This window comes from Vipera ursinii (genome assembly GCF_947247035.1).
Source record: "Vipera ursinii genome assembly, chromosome: 5".
NCBI classification, from domain to species: Eukaryota; Metazoa; Chordata; class Lepidosauria; order Squamata; family Viperidae; genus Vipera; species Vipera ursinii.
In genome coordinates this window covers 43,717,438-43,739,648 of record NC_139518.1, presented here as the reverse complement: position 1 = coordinate 43,739,648, position 22,211 = coordinate 43,717,438, and the positions used below count along the sequence as shown (strand labels likewise).

The 22,211-nt window shown below is 35.8% G+C and overlaps 1 protein-coding gene across 2 annotated transcripts; it reads right to left on the bottom strand.

The window, feature by feature from the left end:
• Positions 1–1,325: 1,325 nt before the first annotated feature.
• Positions 1,326–21,067, bottom strand: KLHL24 (kelch like family member 24). Of its 2 annotated transcripts, XM_083363380.1 has the most exons (8): positions 20,934–21,050; positions 17,836–18,044; positions 15,160–16,138; positions 14,347–14,531; positions 13,537–13,655; positions 12,755–12,943; positions 7,415–7,603; positions 1,326–6,787 (listed from the first exon to the last, which is right to left on the bottom strand). In XM_083363380.1, exons 3-8 carry the CDS (start codon positions 16,077–16,079, stop codon positions 6,590–6,592), a joined length of 1,800 nt encoding a protein of 599 aa, XP_083219506.1. In that variant the 5' UTR covers positions 16,080–16,138; positions 17,836–18,044; positions 20,934–21,050; the 3' UTR covers positions 1,326–6,589. The 2 variants fall into 2 exon arrangements, with proteins under 2 accessions (XP_083219506.1, XP_083219507.1); XM_083363381.1 differs by lacking the exon at positions 17,836–18,044 and having other exon boundaries at positions 20,934–21,067.
• Positions 21,068–22,211: the final 1,144 nt, after the last annotated feature.

Below are 22,211 nucleotides of genomic sequence, written 5' to 3'. Positions count from 1 at the left end.
CACCACAGCTCAGGGGAAATGGAGATGGTAATGAAAGCAGGAGCAAGTCAGTTGCTGGGTGACAGTGGCCATCTTGTCCTTTTTCCTGTTCATCCTATCCTTTGCCCTACACAATGGATTTGGGATTAAAATAATCCAGAGTTTGCTACTACTGTCATATTTATGGTTTATGCTGATGCTGGTGTCACATCCTTCCTGTCTGAAGACTTGAGAAAGAAAAGGACTACCAGTCTTGATGTGAGAAGATTTTAGGAGGACTTGCTAGTTGGGGGATAGAACTGCTATCTCTGTTTGACGAGATAGTGAGTCATCTCATGTGTTACGTACTTCTTAGATTCACAGGAATATGCTGAAAAGAGAGCATTTCTTTTAGTCAGCTGTTTAGTCAGAATATGCATTGAATTTAAATATTAAATGTATTTAGTATAGTATTTTGAATTTTAGAATAGAACAATGTATTCATCGTAAGGAAGATTGTATAAGTCTACTTACAGAATTTAAATGGAAATCTAGCACTTATCTTTATAAATCTCCTGCTTATGAATACCATGGCTATTTGTCCTAGTTGGAAATTGAAAGCTACAGTAAAATATTTCTCTTGCAAACTAAGATTTATTTATTTATTTTTTATTAATGGGACTTAGATATTAAAATATTCAGGCAATCATACCAATTGCTATGGAAATTGTATTTTCCCCAGTAGAACTAAGATCTTTTAAACATTAGGAACATAAATGTTTCCTTCTGCAAGAACTGAGTAATTTGTGGCCATTGTTGCTTATATGGTAGCATGCTCTTTAAAAAAAACTTAAATGTGCTGTTGATTAGTAGGATCAAAGTGTATCCTTTTGGAGATAGAGATGTACTGCTCCTGAAATCTCAAGTTTGAGATTGTTCTTTCAGTCTCAGCTGTTTTTGATAGTCAGGTGGAAGCAGTGCCAAGGAATAACTTTCTGTAGCTGCATCTAGTATTCTTTCTGAAACAATTTCTGCTACATGCTTTGTTTAGAAGGTGAAAAATGTGTTGATTGGAATACTGAATACTGTAGCAACTGAGAACAGATTCTCATGTTGAAAATCCTGCACTGGCTACTAATGGTTTTCTGAATATGTTTCAAAGTACAAGTGTATACAGTACAAAGTACATGTACTTTTAGAGCCTTAGTGGTTAAATACTAAATATATGAAAGACCATCTGTTTTATTTTACAATGTTGTTCAGTTTTAGGGTCCTGTAATTGTCAGAAAAGCGAGCTCTAAATCAAATAAGTAATATACATTTACATAATAAATATCTAAATTTTTGAATGAAATAGGAAACCAGAATGATGCAAATTAGCAATGTTTATTCTGAATTTGTCTTTGGGGGAAAGATTATACTAAAATGGATTTATTTACAATATACAGTTCAGTTCTTTGGATTAATTATGCAAATAAACTACAATCAAATGCTTTTCACCCTCACATTTTGCTACAACCCATAGTAGCTTTTAAAAGAATCATTTATAAGCAATCATCAAAAAAAATCACACATACCTATAAATACATACACATAACATTAAAATACCTACCGATACACTCCAGTATCATAATGCAAGCTAAAAAAAATAAATTCAATAAAAGATGACAGTATGATTATAAAGCATATTGGTAAGTACAATAAAAATGACCAAATCATTAGAATTACTGTCCCTAGTTCAGTGTTTTATGGTATAACTGAAGACTTCACCCAGTAAGTTTCATATGAGGTTAGCTGTCATCTAACCTGTAGTATTTCTCTATTCACAAAAGTTGACAAGAGAAAAAAGTGTATTTTCAGAGTGTTCATTTTTCAGCTAAATCCTTCTATAACAGGAAATTCATAAAGGACAAATTTTGTATCAGAAAAAGTGAAACTTAACTTGGTCTACCTTCATGTAACTCAGGATGGTTAACTCCCTCTTGTAAATTTTCCATGATTTTCAAACATGATAGGATACGCGATGATGCAGTGAAATAGAATATGCTATAATAGAGATGGGTGGCTTTCCAAGAATTGGAGATTGCTGCACTCTTCCTTGGTTAGATACAAGATTGCCTGGGGATCTCATAGGAAGTGATAGATTTCTGCTCATTTGGGCAGATTAAAGGTATAAATAGAATTTAACTCCTAGAGACCTTCTGCTTCCATTTCTAATGGTATTTCAAAAACAAAAACAAAATAAAAATCATGCTGTCAACATAGTCAGGTTTGTTGGGCTTTTGAAAATGGGATGTTGAAGTGTCACCAGACATATATATTGTTCAGCCCTGTGCTAAATTTTCAGGAAGGTGCTCATATAGATGCAATCTTTTAAGAACTAGGTAGCAATGTAATTAAAAGTATTTCCAGGATAACTTCAGACACATAATTCAGTGATCAATACATTTTCCGAGTTAATATTCAGCTATTTTTAAAATTTCACATGCAAATTGTTTTGTTTAGTATTAGCATGCTGCTGCCTAGATTCCAACCATTTTGGAATCCTTCACAAATGAAAGATCTTCATTAACAAAGATCAAGCAATCTGCGAAGGATAGAAAGTCAGTTTCTACAGTGAGTAATTCCCCCCCCACACACACACACACAATAGGAAAACTGCAATTAGTAGCAGATTCTTAATACCAAATGTGGAAATAAGGAAAACTGAATATGATGGGACTGCCTTTGGAGTAAATGAATAATTTGTGCAGCACATATGTTTTGTGGGGCATATACATTACCTGGACATCCTGAAATATATATTAAACATGCACATTTGTTATCTACTGAATTACTATTGTGTACATTCATTCTCTGCATTTGTTACAACCATTTCTTTCAATTTTAATGTAAACAGAAAAAAAACCTGTCAAAATCACAAGCAGGTTGCTGTTCCACAACTATAAAAGGCTAAGTACAGAGTATTACAGAATAGTACAGTTTTAAATACACATTAAATATGCATCTTAGAAATAGTAACAAAACCATTTTTATTTACAATATAAAGCACACAAAAACTGCAAGATCAAGATTAGTTGCTGGTTTGCAATTATTCAACCTACAAAAACTTAGTATACATTAGACATTAACAATGGTTACTATTTACAAAAATTGGAACTTTGTGAAAATAATTCTAGGTATATTTGAATAAAAGTCATCTGCTTTATTTTTCCCTCAGAATAGTTGCATAGACTTTTTAAATATAACATCGGGCATAAATTTATTGAGAGATTACTTTATATTCTACTTATTACACTGTTCACTTTTTACACATGGTAGAATTATATAAAGGGATGAAAAGGCCAAAGGAAAATGCTTTCTTTTTCAAAGATTGGGATAAGTTAGCAGGATGTCTGATTAAGAATACAGATTCCACAACTCTGATGAAGTAACATGGCAAGATTTTGCAAAGCATTTGGGAGAAATGCATAGTAAATCATTGGCCTGTGTGGATTAAACCCTTTCAAAGTATTCAGTCATCTGTCTTCCAGAGAGATTGCACATCACATCCCAGCTGTCTGAGTGTGCATGTTACATACTCAGATACTTCAACTGGGACATACTAACAAAACAAAGCAGCTCTGCAAGTACACACAAATGGAAATGGCTTTTGAAACAATGACTTGCAAAAGGATGCTTTAAGGTTATGAAAAGATGTTTCCCTTGAGTTACTGAGTTTTTAAGAGAATGGGCTTATAAACGCTATGCTACAAAAGTATATGGGCCTTATGAGTCTAAGGTGCTGACAACTGTAATCAAACAATGGGCAACTGTTAGCATCAAAATGTAGGCCAGTGACTAGTTATAGGGGGGAAAATCCAGTATATTACAATAAAATCAAGTAAACTATAGATTATATACCTGTAGTGATTCTTACTGAAATATGTAAATATCTATAAGGTGACTTTTTTTCCTGCTATGCTCCTTTCAATTGGATTGAGTGGATTTAAGCAAAACAGTAAGCATGTGAAATTAAAATAGAAATAACCAAAATGTAAAATAGGGCAAATTTCCTGTAGATGGCAAGCAAGATTTATTTGGCACAATCTATGAAACTGCATAAACAAGTGACATGCATTGGTTGACATTTTCAAATAGATATTTGCAACTTGGTTCATTCAGAACTATTAACAGGAATTTCTTGGAAGTTAATTATAGTCAAATACGACCCAACAGTAGTTGCAAGGTGGTTTTAAGGAAAAAAAAATATCTTCACTATAGCTGAAAATAAGCAAGCAAACATGCCAAGTAGAGGTACATATACCATTACCATACCGTATCTATGTTTTTAAATGGAACTTTTCCAAAATAGATGCCAACAAAAAAAAGATACTGTTAAGTCCAGTTGGTTCAGCCATTTGTACATTCAAAATAGAAATGAATGTTTTTACAGTTTTAACAACAATCTCCTGCCAAGTGATATATTTCATGCAAAAGTAGCGAATTTAATGGCCAAGAGACACACTGAAATGGATTTTGTAGGATAAAGGAATAAAGGGTTACAAAACAGGAGAACATGTCACATATATGGACAAGAGGATGTTTTTAAGGGAATTCATGGAGTTCCCAATTTTTAACTTTGATAGGGCTTGCTATAGAAAACTCCATAGTTTTTGTTTGCTATTGCCCTTGAAATGGCAGGAAAAATTGCTGTAAGTTTTCAGAAACAGTGCCCAGTGTTGCAACAGTGGGGTGCAAAAGGAGAGTCAAAGGAACAGGTTGCCCAGCTCTCCCTTAATGAATTTTTATGTTATTGGTGAAATGCAGTGCATTTCTCTTCACTAACAAAATAGCTTCCCAATGAAATCAAGAGGGGAAACAACCCCTTTGATTTCAACAAAAATCTATTCTTGTTTCACTGCTGGAGCAAAACGACTTAACTGGATTTTTCTAGTTACAGAAACCAAAATCATTTAACTGTTAATTCATATATTACTGAAAAATTATATGTATAATCTATTGCACATCAGCACAAATGCTTCCAATAATAGAAGTACTGTATAGTCAATGCTAAAAGTATTTAAATGTACCTACTGCAAACACACAAATAGAAAAGAAAGCACTTACTAAATAAATGATTTTGAGCCATATCCTCGTTAAAACAAAAGTATGATGAATTCCAAGGTACCAGAAATGTCACATAGTATATAATTGCTTGAAAATCCACTAAAACTATTTCATCAGGCATATTTTTCAGGGAAACTTGCTTCACTCCGTTTCTGATAAGGTTAAATGTGGGAGATTAAGGCTTATAGTCTAGTCAAGCAACTGTATGAACATGAACATAACCAACAGATGTAAAAATAGAGATGGAAAAAGAATATACATAACTTACCTATGCTAGTATCTCAAAGGAAAATTCGTAATATTCACAGCAGTGTAAAAATTATGTGGAAAATATTCAAGAAGGAAACGATGTACAAAATAACAATGAATTTTCCTTGTAAAACATGTTCTTGTACTGTCATACAACTACTGCTTATCATACGACTACTGATCACAGTAATATGCAACACAAAAGTGCTGGTGACATGTATACTTATCATTTTCACACCTAGAAATCGTGTTTTAATATGCATTTCCTATACTAAAATATGGCATTTTTTCAAGTTGTACAGGGTATGCTATGGGAAAAAACAGAATTCAGAAAATGATTAATGTCAGAGAGAGATGCTACCTGGAAAAATATTAATAACAACTACATGGCAGATGCCTTCATTCTTTAATAGAAGGCAATGGTTAATCAACTGCTTGTTCATTGGTTTTACTGTATCTTAAGCAAAAGCTCCTTACTATTGTATTTTTTTAAATCTAAAGTTGCCATTTAACCATTTGGGAACAATACTGAAGCCCAACATATTGAGTGGCAGAGTTTAATTCTAATTATTGCTTCTTTGGGCTTCTGATGGACAGCTATGATGTGATACTTAATTTCAGATGGAAATTCTGAAGATTAAAAAGTAACTAAGCAAATAACTAAGTAAGTAACTAAGATGTTTTAAGGTCTCATTTACAAGTAAAATGAAAAGTAATCACATACTAACAAAAATGAAACACCCCTTTAACTGAGTGATTCTACATGCAGATGGACCTAAATATTTTTAATATGCTTTCTGATGAAAAGTCTTTCATGATGATGTGAGACAACATAAACGTATATTATTTTCATATATTTTAAACATTATTCTAACAGTGGCTCTATAAATTCAATTAATGAAAGAAAATAAAAGGTAAATATTACTTAAACCATTTACACATAAATCATATATAAACTCACATTTTCACATTGACAGTAAACAGTACTTATCACATTAAAAATATGAAAAATACAGGTGAAACTATTTGAAATAAACTTGAAAAAATACAGTATGGACATGAGCATGATCTATTTAGTAACATCAACTGTTAATGATTTCAGAAGAAGTTAAAAATTGTAACTATGGGAAATATTTAACAATCAAGTCTGATTACATTTCAGACTTCAAACACAACAGTGTTTCTTTCCATCTGGCACTTCGGAAAAGGCTGCTTTGCTGTTCTTAAAATGAATCCTAAAAATCCTGGCAGTAATATGAGCCTAATTTCTTACTCAAAAATTCTTCTTATCATTGTATCTGTGAATAGTCACACAGCCATGGTATGATACTGGTCTGGGCATGGCAGCTACTCCTGTAATGATGCTTGTTGCAGGGTCATAACAAAGAATAGTATCTGTGGCTTCTCCATTTTCTCTTCTCCCACCAAGGATGTAGATTTTCCCATTACAGACAGACATACCGCAGTTTTCCTGATCATCAGATCAAAAAGAGAAAGAAAGAGTGAAATTATGTTAAAATAATTGCTTTGCTAGAAATGTACTAAATCATTCTTTTGTAGATTTCTTTTCTTAAGCTTGGGCTTGGTATATTCCCTGTCAGTAAACTTTTGTATCATGCTTTCTGCATCTTATAGATATTAATATGGGAAAATTCTAAATGAAGCAATTTTTTTTAATGAAAACCATCAAGTATCAAGCTCAGTCCAGAGATGGTTTCTGCAAACTTCCAGGATAGCACCATCATAATACTTTCCAGATATTTCAGTTATTCTTATGCTGAATTATACCTTTAAGCCAAACTTTCCCATTTTGTGCCCTCCAAATATATTGGACTTCCATAATTTCCCATCGAAATTATGATGCTAGCCAATAAATCCAGTATATTTGGAGACCTAAATTGGAAAAACTTGCTTACTTCTTTACAGCATGATGGCAAAATTCACTTTGTCCTATGGAATAAAACCCAAATGCTCCAGTATCAATTTCATGAAAAGCAAATATGTATCACAGAAATAAAAAGATTTCCTAATTTTGCACTTAATCATGTTATGTTAACATATTTTTATTTGTACATATGAGCCTTTTTTTAGTTGTTACCTGTCTGCTAAACGTGTTCTGCACATGCATCCAATAATCTTCAAGTGGATCATAGCAATATATCACTTTTGTGAGTCCTCCAGCAACATAAATGAGATTGTTCAATGATACAGCTGTAATACATCTCTTCGCAATGGGGATTGTTGCACGGAGGAGCCAAGAATTAGTATCAGGATCATACGACTGAACCTTAAGAGAAGGAAATACATGTTAGTTTTTAGCACCTCTTTGGTATATTATATAGTACTTATAAATTCCGCTTCCTTTGATTCTTAACATCATTCACTGTGATGTAATAAATAATGAGCAAATCAAAGATTATCCTTCATTTACCATAAGAATTATAAAATTTGCACTTTCTTTTTGGCTTAGTTAGCAAGTATAATTGTTTAAAAATAAAAGATGTACTTGAATGTCTTAATGAATCACAGTTTATCCTGAGAAAAATAAGACTTGCCTTTCCCTGGGTTCATATATATGCCCTCTCACCTTTTGTAGCAAGCTTGCTTTTAAATTCTTTGCTATTCAGTGTGTTTGTTATCTGGATCCAACATAGTTAAACTTATGGTTTAAAGTGCATTTTAAAATATAAACTGGAAAGCAAGTCAGTTTAATATGTGAAATTCTGAAAGGAAAATATTCTGGCCTGCAGACTCTTGTAAGCCATTAGGCTTCCTAATCTGGAGCCACTGAACCTTGACCAAATTGAGGAATCTCTCTCTCTTTGTTCATGTATAAGTAGTGAAAACTATTTGTTGCAGAGCAATCATCACTTTCAAGCTCTGTTATCACTTATACTGAACCACAGCATAAATCCGCCTTGGCAACCTTTTTTTCCCCCTGCAGTCATGATGCTGCCTTTACCTAATCTTCACCCAAGAGTAAAATAGGCTCAAGTTGTCCTCAGTTGTACTCCTGTTAAAAGAATTCCCTTTAAACCAACAACATTTAACAACAGTTGCAAAATGTGTAAAATGTATTATTTTACATAATGGTTCAAAAATAAGTCAAGCAATCAGTAGTACATTGGATCAGAGAAGTAGCAATTGGCATTATGAATCTCTCTGGACAAGGAAACTTAAGATGTGCTGCAGACAGCTGTTCCTTGGGAGGAGATTGCAAGATTGCAGTCTCTTGAGGTTTTAGAGCTGTGGGACATGAGGGAGTAGCCATTGTGCTCAAACCACAGTCCACTGTCTTTAAAAGGACACCGGGTTGGCATATTTATTTTCAAATCACTTTCAAAATTAAAATTATTTGTTAACTGCTTTTTGGTTAAAAACCTTTGGATTGGCAAGTTTGACAGCACTGGCTGCGTGTCCCTTCAATTCTCAGCAAAACAAAAATTTACAATTTAAAATTAAAAACAATTTTTGGAATAACCAACCAATAAACATGATGATTAAAATTTTGATTTTAGAAAGTTACAAACAGACCAAGGGTTCAGATAAATTTGAAATAAGAGTTAGGAATTTATTATAAAGAATCCTTCCTGTGGAACAATGCTTTTTTTTTTTTAAAGTAAGATTTTAAAAATTGGACACTAAAGGTAATTAAACATTATAATTAAAAAAACAGACTTGATTTACATTTACAGAATGGAGCAGAATAGTCTAACTGACATTATTTTGAAAAATGGGTTCAGAAGTTAATATTAAATGTGTTATCAGAGACACGTGACTCTATGGAGGGACTGACTAAAAGATGTTATGGAAGAGGAACAGGTTTTACAAGACAAGACTGAAGCTGAGTCGAGGGTATCTTTTCCATTCTTGACATGGAAAAAGATGTGACACTCCACAAACAAAGGAAATGGCTGATGTTTAATAATTAAAATGGATATGCAAATAATAAACCAAGAGAGTAAACTGGATAATTTTCCTATATTGGATTTATAAAACATGCTTGTTTTGAAGAATTTTGTGAGAAAGGACAAAGAAAAAAATAAGAAAACTTCTGCAATAGTATAAAGTTATAAAATATAAAGCTCTCTGGAACATCCTACCCTGCTGGGGTGAGGTTCGCCCCAACCTTTCTATCATTCCACAAGGGCCAGAAGACTTGGCTCTGTCTGTTAGCCTGGGGACCCAAAAGGGGAGAGCACCACAATGGAGGCTGCACTTCCTGCTTCCCCTCTGCCCATCTTTTAATTCATATTGTTACACTTTTATTTTTATTGTTTCATTGCTTTGCTATTATGCTTACATTTTTTATTATTTTTCCCCATTTTACTGTTGTAAACTGCCATTGAGATGGGCAGCAAATTACCGTATTTTCCGGTGTATAAGACGACTGGGCGTATAAGACGACCCCCTACATTTCCTGTTAAATTATAGGGTTTGGGCTATACTCGCCGTATAAGACTACCCCTCTTCCAACGCACACCAAATAAAAATTAAAAAACATCAGATTTCATTTTAATATGGTAATTTTAATTCAAATGCTTATGACATGCAGATACTTAGTAGGAAAACTGTCACTTATAAACATAAGGCTGTTCAGGGCTTTTTTTCTCATAGAACGCTCAGAACGGAGTTCCGGCACCTTTTTTGGATGGAACCTTGTAGGGTAGGCAAGGCAGGTTGTATGACATGTGTGAGTTCCAGCACCTTTTTCTTTTACAAAAAAGCACTGAGGCTGTTTGTCATCAAACATGTAAACATAAAACAGTGCAAGTGGATTAAACTTAATAATAATAATAATAATAATAATAATAATAATAATAATAATAATAATAATAATAATAATAATAATAAGTTGGAAGGGACCTTGGAGGTCATCTAGTCCAACCCCCTGCTCAGGCAGGAAACCCTATACCATTTCAGACAAATGGCTGTCCAGTCTCTTCTTAAAAACTTCCATTGTTGGAGCATTCACCACTTCTGGAGGCAGGTTGTTCCACTGGTTAATTGTTCTGTCAGGAAGTTTCTCCTTAGTTCTAGGTTGCTTCTCTCCTTGACTAGTTTCCATCCATTGCTTCTTGTCCTGCTTTCAGGTGCTTTGGAGAATAGCTTGGCTCCCTCTTCTTTGTGGCAGCCCCTGAGATATTGGATCACTGCTATCATGTCACCCCTCAACCTTCTCTTCATTAAACTACACATACCCAATTCCAGCAACCATTTCCTATTTTCCTAATTCACTTTTTCACTTTTCCTAATTCACTCTAAAGCTTTCCCTGCGCAGAGCCTTAAGTAACACCAGCTGCCTGCAATTAGTGCAGGTTCACATCCCACCAGGCTCAAGGTTGACTCAGCCTTCCATCCTTCCGAGGTAGGTAAAATGAGGACCCAGATTGTTGGGAGCAATAAGATGACTTTGTAATAATGCTGCTTGGGGTGTGTGTGTGTGAAAGCTCTAATAAGCAGGCATATACATAGAATGAAGGCTATTGCTAAGCACATTGATTTGTGCTTTAAATTGTAAGCCGCCCTGAGTCTTCGGAGAAGGGCGGGATATAAATGGGATTAAAAAAAAAGACCAAATGGGATATCCGCTTCAGGTTTTCCAGCCAGCCCGCCCAGTTCCTGAGTCAAATGTGTCCTTAGAGCTAAGCAGCTGCTCTGGCTACGGTGTTCCCCACCTGCCTTTCAAGTTGGGATAGACTACAGCTGCTCTTCAACTTTAGAAGGAAAGACGCCCAGACCCCAGCCTGTAAAAAATCACAGACTGCAGCTTCTTCTCAAATTGGTCCCGCTTTCCCTGCGCAGACTAAATGGAAGATCCGCTCCAGGTTTTCCAGCCAGCCCTGTCCCTAAAGTTTCAGCACCCGGCGTATAAGACAACCCCTGACTTTTGAGAAGATTTTCATGGGTTAAAAAGTCGTCTTATACGCCGGAAACTACGGTAATTTAACAAAGAAGTTATTTATGAGCAAGATATATTGCTATTTCTGGTATCCCTTAATGGAATTTTTGCTGACACCATGGCTAAAATGACCATACTTTATTAATTAATTTATTTATTTTATTAAAGAGTTTTACAGAAACAAGATTTTACAATATATCCCCAAATCCCCCCCAACCCAAACCACCCCACTTTCCCCCCCACTTCCCAGAGCTAAATACAGGATTATAGTTATAATAATCATATTCTAAATAAGAATTATCCATAATATACAATTAACCAAATTCATAATGTGCTTTAACTCCTCTTTAACATAGATACATACAAAGTACTAACACTAAGATAACAATATCCCTCTAAAATCTACTCATAAGCTAAATGAAACTTTTTAGTCCCATATTTATTCTGAATATAATCTATCCATCTCCTCCAAACTGAAATATATCTTTCCTGTGAATGATCTTTCAAATAAGCAGAAATCTTATTTCTGCAAGATTCGAAACTTTAAACACCCATTCTTCTATAGTAGGCAAACTATCCTTCTTCCAATATTGTCCCACCAGTAACCGTGCTGCTATCATATTCAACATCAAATTAGTTTCTTTAACATCACAATCTACAACAATACCCAACGACGACCCCTGACTTTTGAGATTTTCATGGGTTAAAAAGTCGTCTTATACGCCGGAAACTACGGTAATTTAACAAATAAAGAAGTTATTTATGAGCAAGATATATTGCTATTTCTGGTATCCCTTAATGGAATTTTTGCTGACACTATGGCTAAAATGACCATACTTTATTAATTTATTTATAGAGGAGATGGAGTATGAGAAGGAATCATTTCTTGTATTTTAAGAGGAAGTTGTAAGTTGCTAAAGTTGTTTATACTTGTGATGAAGGTGGGGAGTAGCTTCTTTATATATTTCTTTACTTTTTCTATACTATATTCTTTTTCTTCTTTTTCTATTTTTTCTGCACCTTCTACTCTTTTTTTATTCTTCCATCTTTGTATTAGTGTGCCTATTATAATTATAATCTTTAATAAAATAAAAAGTATGTGTGGTTAAAAAAAGGAGTCAAGAATGAATGGTGATGATTGACTATGGATTTTATTCACAAATGAGAAACCACTAGAAGTAGATACAAATGATCTGGTCATACAAGTGAATAAATGAAGATTAATTCGGGGGAAAAAGGAAAAAATGAAAGAACTGAGAATATATGAAGTGATACATGGACAAAGTGGGAGCAAAAATGCTTTGCAAGGATAGAAATATATGGAAAAATAGCAAATGATATAGTTAGTTCTATTTCTTTTTATTTACTTATTCCATAGTTTTAATTTCTTTCATTACCCTCTTACTTTTTTAGCACTTTATACAGGGTTATTTACTTCTGTGTGTGTGTGTGTGTGTGTGTGTGTGTGTGTGTGTAGTTTAAAAATATTATTTTTAAATATTACTAATGTGGGAAAAATTAATTCAAATACCAAACCTTATCAGAGCATGTGTTATCATCTGGACCTCCACCAATCACGAACAGTTTGCCCACACAACTGGTAACTGCTGGAGAACTGACAGCTTCTTTAAGTGAAGCTACCTCTGTCCATCGATTGGAAAAAGAGTCATAACACTCCACACTACTCAGCCGATTTTGCCCATCATATCCTCCAACCACATAGACCTGTTAGAATATGTAGAAAACGTTATCCACATGTGTTTAATTTTTTTAGTGACAGAAATGCAGTTACACAAAACCTGAAAGGACATTTGTAATGCCTATTTTACTTCTGGTTCCATCACCCAGGAAGAACATGCAACACTTCACGTGACTTCAAATTCTCTTCAACTCGGACTATATCCAATATTGTGTAGCAGCAGAAAACAGAAAACATGAAACACAACGTATCCCATATTTATAACTTCATTTACTTGCTATCTTGAGGTTATTCAATATGTTCTGTTTCTGTCCTTTGGCTATAAAAAGTATGTGTTTCTCTCTCTCACTCTCTCTCTCTCTCTCTCTCTGTGTGTGTGTGTCTATCATAATAAGATATAAGTAAGGCTGCTTGTTAAATAAGAAAAGTGACACTGAAAAACCCATTTTCAACAGCAACTCTGCATCAAATGTATACAGTATATCCACAAACCAGATTAAAATGACATGTTTCAACACCAAACCTCATCTTTAAGACAGAGAATTCAATGTGATTTTGTGTTAGTGTTTTATTGCAACCATATTTAAGAAATTAAGTATCTTTAATAAAGATCTCTTACCTTGCCAAGGAGGACAGCCATTTTATGGCGCCATCTCCCTTTATTTAAAGAAGCGACTCTGATCCAAATGTTAAGTTGAGAATTATAAATCCATACATCACGGCTATTGATTCTTCCACCTTATTGGAAAAAAAAACTTGGTTATTATTAGATAAGCATTGTCACTATTGGGCCTCACTGTGGAAAATGCATTACTATGTTGCAGGGAGAAGTTTATAAAGCCTTCTAATGAGTATGAAATGTTTGAAGTTTGAAATGTTCTGTTATGAATCTGGAAAGGTTCTTTCAAGCTAGATATGTTGCTTTGACCGTTTTGAAATTGTTTGAGATTCAGAAAGCTTAAAATATCTGTTCTGAATACAAAATGCTGCCAGAGTTTTCAAAATGACCACATCAAATTCAAACTGTTTCAATGTGAAATGCTTTGTAAACCTCTAGTTTATACTACTAAAGATAAAATGCAGAACAATTATATACTTTCAAAACTTCTTGACCACAAAGTAATGGATATAAAACTCTTCTAATCAAAGAACATTTTCTGGAATAATATTTCAGTGAAAACCAGATCAGATAGATATACAGGTTGAACACAGAAGTTGAACATACCTTACATTTGAAATTAACATATATAAATGAAGACTTTTCAGAGTTATTCAGAAATGGATACATAAGTCACCTCTATGTTCACTTTATTGAGCTATTTTCCAATGCACATTGATAGTAAAATAGATATTAAAAAGACACATTCTTTAAAATAGCAGTATTTTTTCTACGGTATTACACCTCCCTCCCCCCAAATAAAATTATTACCTGAAACAAGGATGTCATTCCTCAAAGCACAAACTGCATACTCAGATTTTGTAAATTCTGGTAATTTTGCCAGGGATTTCCACTCTCCTGTCATTGGGTCATAACATTCTGTATATGGCAAATTAAATCCCCCAACACGCTCACAACCTCCAACAACAACTATAACTTCAGAGTAGCCAGTTGATCTATAAACACAAAATATATTTATACTTTCAATACTTTTAACATTTTAGCAACACTACCTAAAATTGACTGAAGCATTATATTTAAGAAAAAGATCTAAAGTCTTGCCCACTTAAATAAACATTTGGAAAAGGTTCTCATATTAACCAAATAGTGAGGCAAGAAAAACTCTTCCTAAACGACATACACATTTGAAAACATTGTTAAGCAACCTGATGATTTCCAGATATACCTTTACTGACTGATAGTACTGGCTCAGGTCAGAAGTAAATAATTAGACAGAATGAATTTAAGTCAGTATATGAATGAGAATAGAATTGAGCAACAAGGCACACCAGCTTGATCCTTCCTACTAGTGACAATAGTGAAGTAAACCTGTAAGCTCCATCTAAGCTGGCACTCTCTAGGTTTTTTTTTGGGGACTGTGGTTCACATAGGACAACATGACCAGCAAACAGAAATCACTTAATTACTCCCTTTAGCATAGGCAGTTAAATAGTAGTGACTGAGCAGCATACACACTTTTCCATGTGCAAATCGAACTATATAGTAGCTGAACACCCTGAATAGAAGTATAATGAAGAAACTATTCTGGAATGCAACAGAGAGCTACTCTGCAGATCATCTTACCTTCGTGGTCTAGTTCTTGGAGACATCATTTCATTTCCAAGGACATGGTACCTTCTTGCTTCATGCAACAATTGGTAACATTCAGGTGAATTTTGGATCAACTGATCTACCTCCACTGTCTGAACAAAGTAGTTAGGATGTAACAAAGGCAGTCTCACATGTGTGAGAATTTCTTGTAGAACTGAGCGCCTGGATTCCACAGCCCGGTACACCCAATGCATAACTGCTTCAAACACCATCTCCTCTTTGCTTATAACCAGTTCATCACTGCAAATGTAATCAATAAGTTCATCCTTTCCAAGCTCAAGAAATTCTTCATGCTGGGCCACATCTTCAAAATTTTGCAGTGCAAAATTTTTGCATTTTGTAAAGAGTGTTTTCAGAGAATGTGTATCAGCAAAACGTTGAATTCCTAGACAGTTACAAGGATCTAGCTGCTCTTCTAGGAACTTAGCACATGCATCACGCAAAACGCTTATCTGAAACAGACTTGACGTTTCAAACAGGTACTGCACGTTATCTGTGGTGATTTTTACCTTGCCTGTATATACATATTGTAAAAAACAATCCATGGCTTCAGCAAAAATTCCATTAATTTCTACCAACATCTCCCGGCTTTCTCTGTGATCATTGCAAAACATAGCTCGGAAGTAGCTGCTGCAAGCTGAAAGAACAGCACGATGACAGGGAAATTCTCTGCCTTCAACACAGATTATTACATCTGTGAACAAGCGACTGTCACGAAATTCATTGAAGATCTGAAGTATGCTTTCAGCATGGGATGATCCAGAAGAAAAGTCAAAGAACTCATGGCCTGATAAAGACTTTGGGTCCATTTCAAAAACTTTACGCTTGGTGACTGGGGATTCTTGGACCCGATTATCCCCTCTGTTCAATCTGCGCCCCAGTATTAGTACCATGGTTACATCAACTGTTTATGCAATCATGGAGAATAGATGTGATGAATATCTTCTTGGTGCTAAAAACAGATATTTTAAAAATATTTCAGACTACTGTACAAAGACATTATTACAATAAATAAAACATTGGGTTAGCCATGCAATAAGGACTAGTGTTGCTTAGTCAAAAGGATCAAAACATTTCTCAAAAGCTAAACTCTCCTGTCTTAAAGCTATTTTGCTAAACTAACCAATCCTGATAGTTCTTTAACACATGAATATTTTACAGAATATATTGAATAAATGAATGAAAGACCTTTGAAGGGAGATTAAATACTATTACATGAAGAGGTGTTATGGGGAGGGAGAATTGCCTACAACCTCATAAGTATCACTTTCACTTTAGCTATGAAGAACTGTTTGCATATACATCCAATATACATCAAAATGAAAGATACAGAAGCAAGATGGGGATAGTTTTGCATCCAAACATCTCCATTCTCACACTGGACCCACTATTTAAAAATACTAGTAATTTTTCTTTATAGATCTCTAGTGGGAAAACTGGGAGAAAGAAAAAGAAAACCTACAGAATTCTCTTGGAAAATATGCCTAGTTACTGACCACCCTGGTCAGCATAAGCTAACAGGGCTTTAGTAATTACAAATAATTCATTTGAACTCTATTTGGTATTGTAGAAAAAATATTATCAATAGAATTAGTGAAGATACATGAGAAACATTTGTATTGTAATATTTGAAGATTTTCTTAAGTAGGCTGTAGTGAATTTTATGTTTATCTATCGTTAAAACCATGACCTGAGAGAAAATAAATATGAAATAGTAATCCAGAAAATCTTAGAAGCCTATAATTGGACTGCTGACGTATTAATGATTACTGGCAGCCATCCAACAATTGAGGCAAGGTAGATAAGCATAAAGAGTAAGATCAAAAGTCTTTTCATTTAGTCCTGTCCTCTTCAACTCATGCAAATTGTATCAATTCTACTTAGGTTAACAAATATTCATTCCTTTAATTTCTGAATTAACAAAACGGAAGTTCTTTCTCAGTTTAACACTTGAACCTGAACACCACTAAAACCCTTGAATCTGAAACAATGTGAATATGTTATTTAGACATGGATGTTTTATTTCAGTAAACAACAAAATGAACTAGAGGTGTGTTTCTTTCTGGAAGACGATAACCATTACAGTAGTAGAAATTTCATGAAGTTAAGAAAAAAAGTAAAATTGATTCAATTTTTTTCTATTCTAAATGTGCATACACAGGGTTTAGACATAACATTTACCAATTATTTTTTAAACTATCATTATTGAATAGACCACTGGGCTAACAAAACAAAGCACCTATTTTATTATGTTAAAGTGATGGTTAAAATAGGTCAGTGTTTCTCTAGCTGTGTGTCCCACTGATGTTTACCAGCATATCTAGGTAGAAGATGACTTCCTTTTCCAAACCAGCTGTCTTGTACCTTTCAAGTAAGAATACTACTACTCCTGAAGTCGTTGTATTGATTGCCAGTAGATTTCTGGGCTTAATTCATTTTGCTGGTTGTTGCATTTAAAACCCTTTATGGCAAGCAAATTAAATGTTTCTGTTTAATGATTATGGTAGAAAGTATGTGGATAGCCTAAAGCATTCTAAATTATTTTACCACAGAGTTAAAATGATAAATCTCACTTATCAATTCCATGCCTCTTTACTTCCACTGTAGTTTTTGTGAAAATATTACTTTAAGTTGCTTGATTTTACCTACCAAATATTGCAGAGAATTAGTACAGTCCTCATATAATGATTAGGTAAATTACAGGAACCAAAGATGTTTACTTCCTTTAAGTCTGTCTAATTCTACTTCATCATATTCATCTCAAGTTAGCCCTGGAACTCTGATCCCTTCTTTCCTGGACATAAATTTGAAATTATAACTCCTTAAGATGAAGCAACTCTATTTTCTTCTTTGTTGCTCTAAAAAAGAAAAAAAAAAAGCAAAGTCTTCTTCAAATAGAACTCTATAGCGCCAGAATTTCCCATCACTTTCTCATCCAAACATTGAACAGATCAATCATGAAAACTGGTATCATTATATAAAGTAACAAAATAATGGATAATAATTAGTAGTGTAGTATTTACTGCTTTACATTTCACTATGAGGTTAAAGCACCCGACTTAAAAGGAGACAATGTAATCTAGTCCTGCCTCAGGCATGCAAGCTAGCTGGGTGATTTTGGGCCAGTGACTTACCTCACAGGGTTGTTGTGGGCAAAATAGGAGGAAGAAATATTGGGGATGTTCACTGCCTTGAGTTTTTATAAAAATAATAAAGGCAGGATAAAAATATCTAAAAATAAATTAGGCCAACTATAAAAATGTACATTTTAGGTTCTTTAATTTCTACCAGGGAGCCAATTTGATGTAGTGGTCAAAGCATGGGGCTAGAAACTATGAGCTCTACTCACACCTTGGGTACTAAATCAGTTGGGTGACCTTGGGCCAGTCACTCTCTCTCAATTCTGGGAAAGAGGGAGGCATATAACTTCTGAAAAACCTTGCCAAAAACCCTGCAGCTGACCCATCCAGACAGTCTCTGAGAATTAGACATGATTGAATGGAAGCTGGGGGGGGGGGGGAGAATCTATGTTTTATGATGTGAAGCTTTGCTACTCTATACTATTTTGGGAAAGCAGATTCATATTTGGTTGGTTTGCAAGAAGCCTCCAAAATTACTTTCTTTCCTGGGTAAAGTTTTATAAATCCAGCGCAACAATTCTACGGCAATTCAATGTATTATTGGAAGAGATTTCCAAAACCAAACACCGGACATCAATCAACAGAGGCACTCTTTTCCTAAGAACAAACCAAGCTCATATACGGGGGTTTCCGTCTTACAAAATTGTAGCTCTACACACGGTGAAGAATGTACGTGGACCCACTTATAGTTTCGGGAGGACTTCGATGCCATTAAGATACACGTTTGTATTCGTATTTCTAAGGATCGAGCGTGTAAGGCAGGGGTCTTCAAACTTGGCCCTTTTATGACTTGTGGACTTCAACTCCCAGAATTCCTCAGCCAGCAAAGCTGGCTGAGGAATTCTGGGAGTTGAAGTCCACAAGTCATAAAAGGGCCAAGTTTGAAGACCCCTGGTGTAAGGTGTCTTGATAAATGAAATTCCGCGTTGTTTCCCTGCGGCCCATCTGGAAAGAGGCTCAGGTTGCCAGAGCGCTAGGGCAATTCGGTTCAGTGACACAAAACCTTTCGCGGTTACGCCAGCACCCCGCTGACTTTAACAGACGAAGTTCTTAGAAACCTTAAGGGAACACGACCGCCTCGTAACTCCTAATCAGCGCCACCAGCTGTTGCACAACTGGCCTCGAGTCGAACCCGAGCAGCCGCCAAGCCGAGCTTGCATAAACACATCCTCCAATTCACCTTCACCCGAAGAGATCAGGCAGCAAGACCCGCCTCCCCGCATTTTAGGTCCAATTAGAGCATACCATTTTCCCAAGCACGCTCACTACTTCTTCCTTCGTCTTCAGCTGGGGTGTCCTCCAATCAGCAGCAACCTTTCCTTCAGTTCTCAAGATGGAGAAGGAAGCTGCAAATATTTTGGGGAGGGAGAAGCAACTTGGGAAAAACTCGTTTAGATTGGTACCTGCTTTTCATCGACTCCTTTTTTCTTTTCTTTTCCCTCATGTAAGTTACAGTAGTTGTGCCTAACGCCCTTAAAATAAAATGTCGTCGGCTTAAGGGTTTTTGAAGCTATTTCTGTCCTCCCCTTTGGAAAAAACTGGTCTAGTCCAGTGGAGGGACCAGCCAACAGCCACTTCGCCAACAGCCATTTCTCCAACCGCCTCATTGGGGGGGGGGGGGGAGAAGGGGGGGAATTCTACGCACAGGGGTTGATCTCCCGGGAATGGGTCGATGAGCCCGGGAGAGGGGCGACTATATAGGTTTTTTTTCTTAGGCTGTGCATTTGCCACTAAACGTAGAAGGCTCACCAAACGAAGCTTATAGGGACTGTAAAGCAGTGGGGGGGTAAGGGGGAAACAACGAGCGAATTTCTCGATGGTTCTCAGAAATAACCCAAATCTGCTGGCCAAAACTTTCTGATCGGGTCCAAACAGAAATAGAAGTCCAACCGCGATTTGGAAGCGAGAAAGAGGAAGGGGGAAAATACAATCCGTAGTTGGTAGATCTATGTTAAGTTTCTTAAAAGATTCCTTTAAAAAGACGAAATCTAGCACTTTACAAGTCGCCGAAATCATTCTCGCCAACAGTGCAAATCCAGATTTAGGCATTTCAAAGAAGTGGTCGAGAAGGAAAGCCGCTTTACGCGCTTCACTCGCCGCCGCCGCCGCCACGCATATTGTTTTCCCCCTTCTGATGAATTCCACTTCCTTTCTGGATGCACAAACAAAGCGTTCGACGGCACTAACGGTGTTCTGATTTGTGCTACGAGTCTTTTTTCGCGCTTGCTACAGAAGAAAGAAATTACCGCTAGTATTCTTTTCTCCGGCCATACAATAATATCAAAGGATTTTCCCTTCTTGTATGGCAGATTTTACAAAGAATCCACATACATTTTAAACTCCACTACATTGCATTTAACACGCTTTCGCGAAAAGCGAAAGGATGGGGTAACGTGTGTGTGTGTGTATGGGGGGTGTCATATATATTTTTTCTTATCAGACGAGTGTCAGCACTAAAATCAAGCTGTTTAACATAAATGGCATTAGTATTGTTGTTTTGAATGTGTTTCTGCTGAAACAGAAATGATCACCCGGCCCCCAATGACATTTTTGGCCTCAGGGAATTCAGCTCAGTTCTCAGCAACTGAGTTCAGTGAAGACGTTTACCTGTCTGTCGCTTTTTCCTGGAATTAGGGAGTCCCAGTAGCAAACCTCCCGCTTCGTTCTCCTCAGCTCGCTCGCTCTTTTTGTCTTTTTCAAGTTCGAGCTCAACTCTAAACAAAGGAGACCCCAAACATGTGACCTCTCAGAGTCAAAACAGATGATGTCACGTACTTACTACCCAATCGCAGCAGGGCCGGCTGAAAGATATCTTGGGAGATGTAGTTCCCTAATCGAAGGTTTGCGACGCAATTTCATACGAGGTTGAAACGAGTAAATATCTTCGTTTACAAGACTGAGAGGTGCATAACTTTATTGCTGTCGAGGCGATACTGCATGATAATGTCTGTACTGGCAGACGGTGGCAGCTTTAATTTCTTAAAGTTTGTTTAGATTGAACTATAAAAAATTGCAGCGCTATAAAACAAAAAAGGTAGTGATTATATAGTGAAGAAGGAAAATCTAATGCAGGGGTGTCAAACTCAATTTCATTAAGGGCCGCATCAGCATTGCGGTTGCCCTCAGGGGGCCGGGTGGGTGTGGCCTGGGTGGGCGTGGCTAAAGTGCGTATGGCCTACTGGGTGAGCATGGCCAGCTCTACATCGTTCGCATCAAGGGTGCCTATGGGGACCTGGGCAGGAGTGGGACAGATCTGAGGGTCTCTGGCAGGAGGAGGGTCTCTGGGCCAGGGCCAAGGCAGTGGGGGCCGTTCCCTCACTGTTTCCAAGATGGCTTCGCGGGCCACATGAAACCACTTCACGGGCCGGATCTGGCCCCCGGGCCTTGTGTTTGACATGTCTGATCTAATGTAATGATTAAAATAAGCTAAACAGTGTCCAAAGAAGAAAACCAATTAACAGAAAAAAATTATCTGATACAGATGATGAAACAAAATAAATTCACTGCTTAATTTATTATTAAATCAACATCTGAGAGATCTATTGCATCTTCTCGTTAGAATAAAGATACTTTCAAAAAATAGATAAACTCTTAAAATCAGGAGAATAAGCTTCTCTCTATTTATATAAAATTATTCTTAAAAGAGACAAAGCTCTTCGTGAGATGAGAAATTTCATATCCTTTAGTATTTTTACCCAATATTATATTGACACAGTGATTTGAAACCAAAGCAAGGCTGTAGTTGGAGAACACCAGAGCTCATAAGAAACTTCAAATTTCTTACACTGACATAAAAGATTTAATGTCCATCCCTTTTTAACCATTCTTTGAGAGGGTTAAACCATATTGCTTTACAACTTTGATAAGCTTTTTTAACGTGTTGCA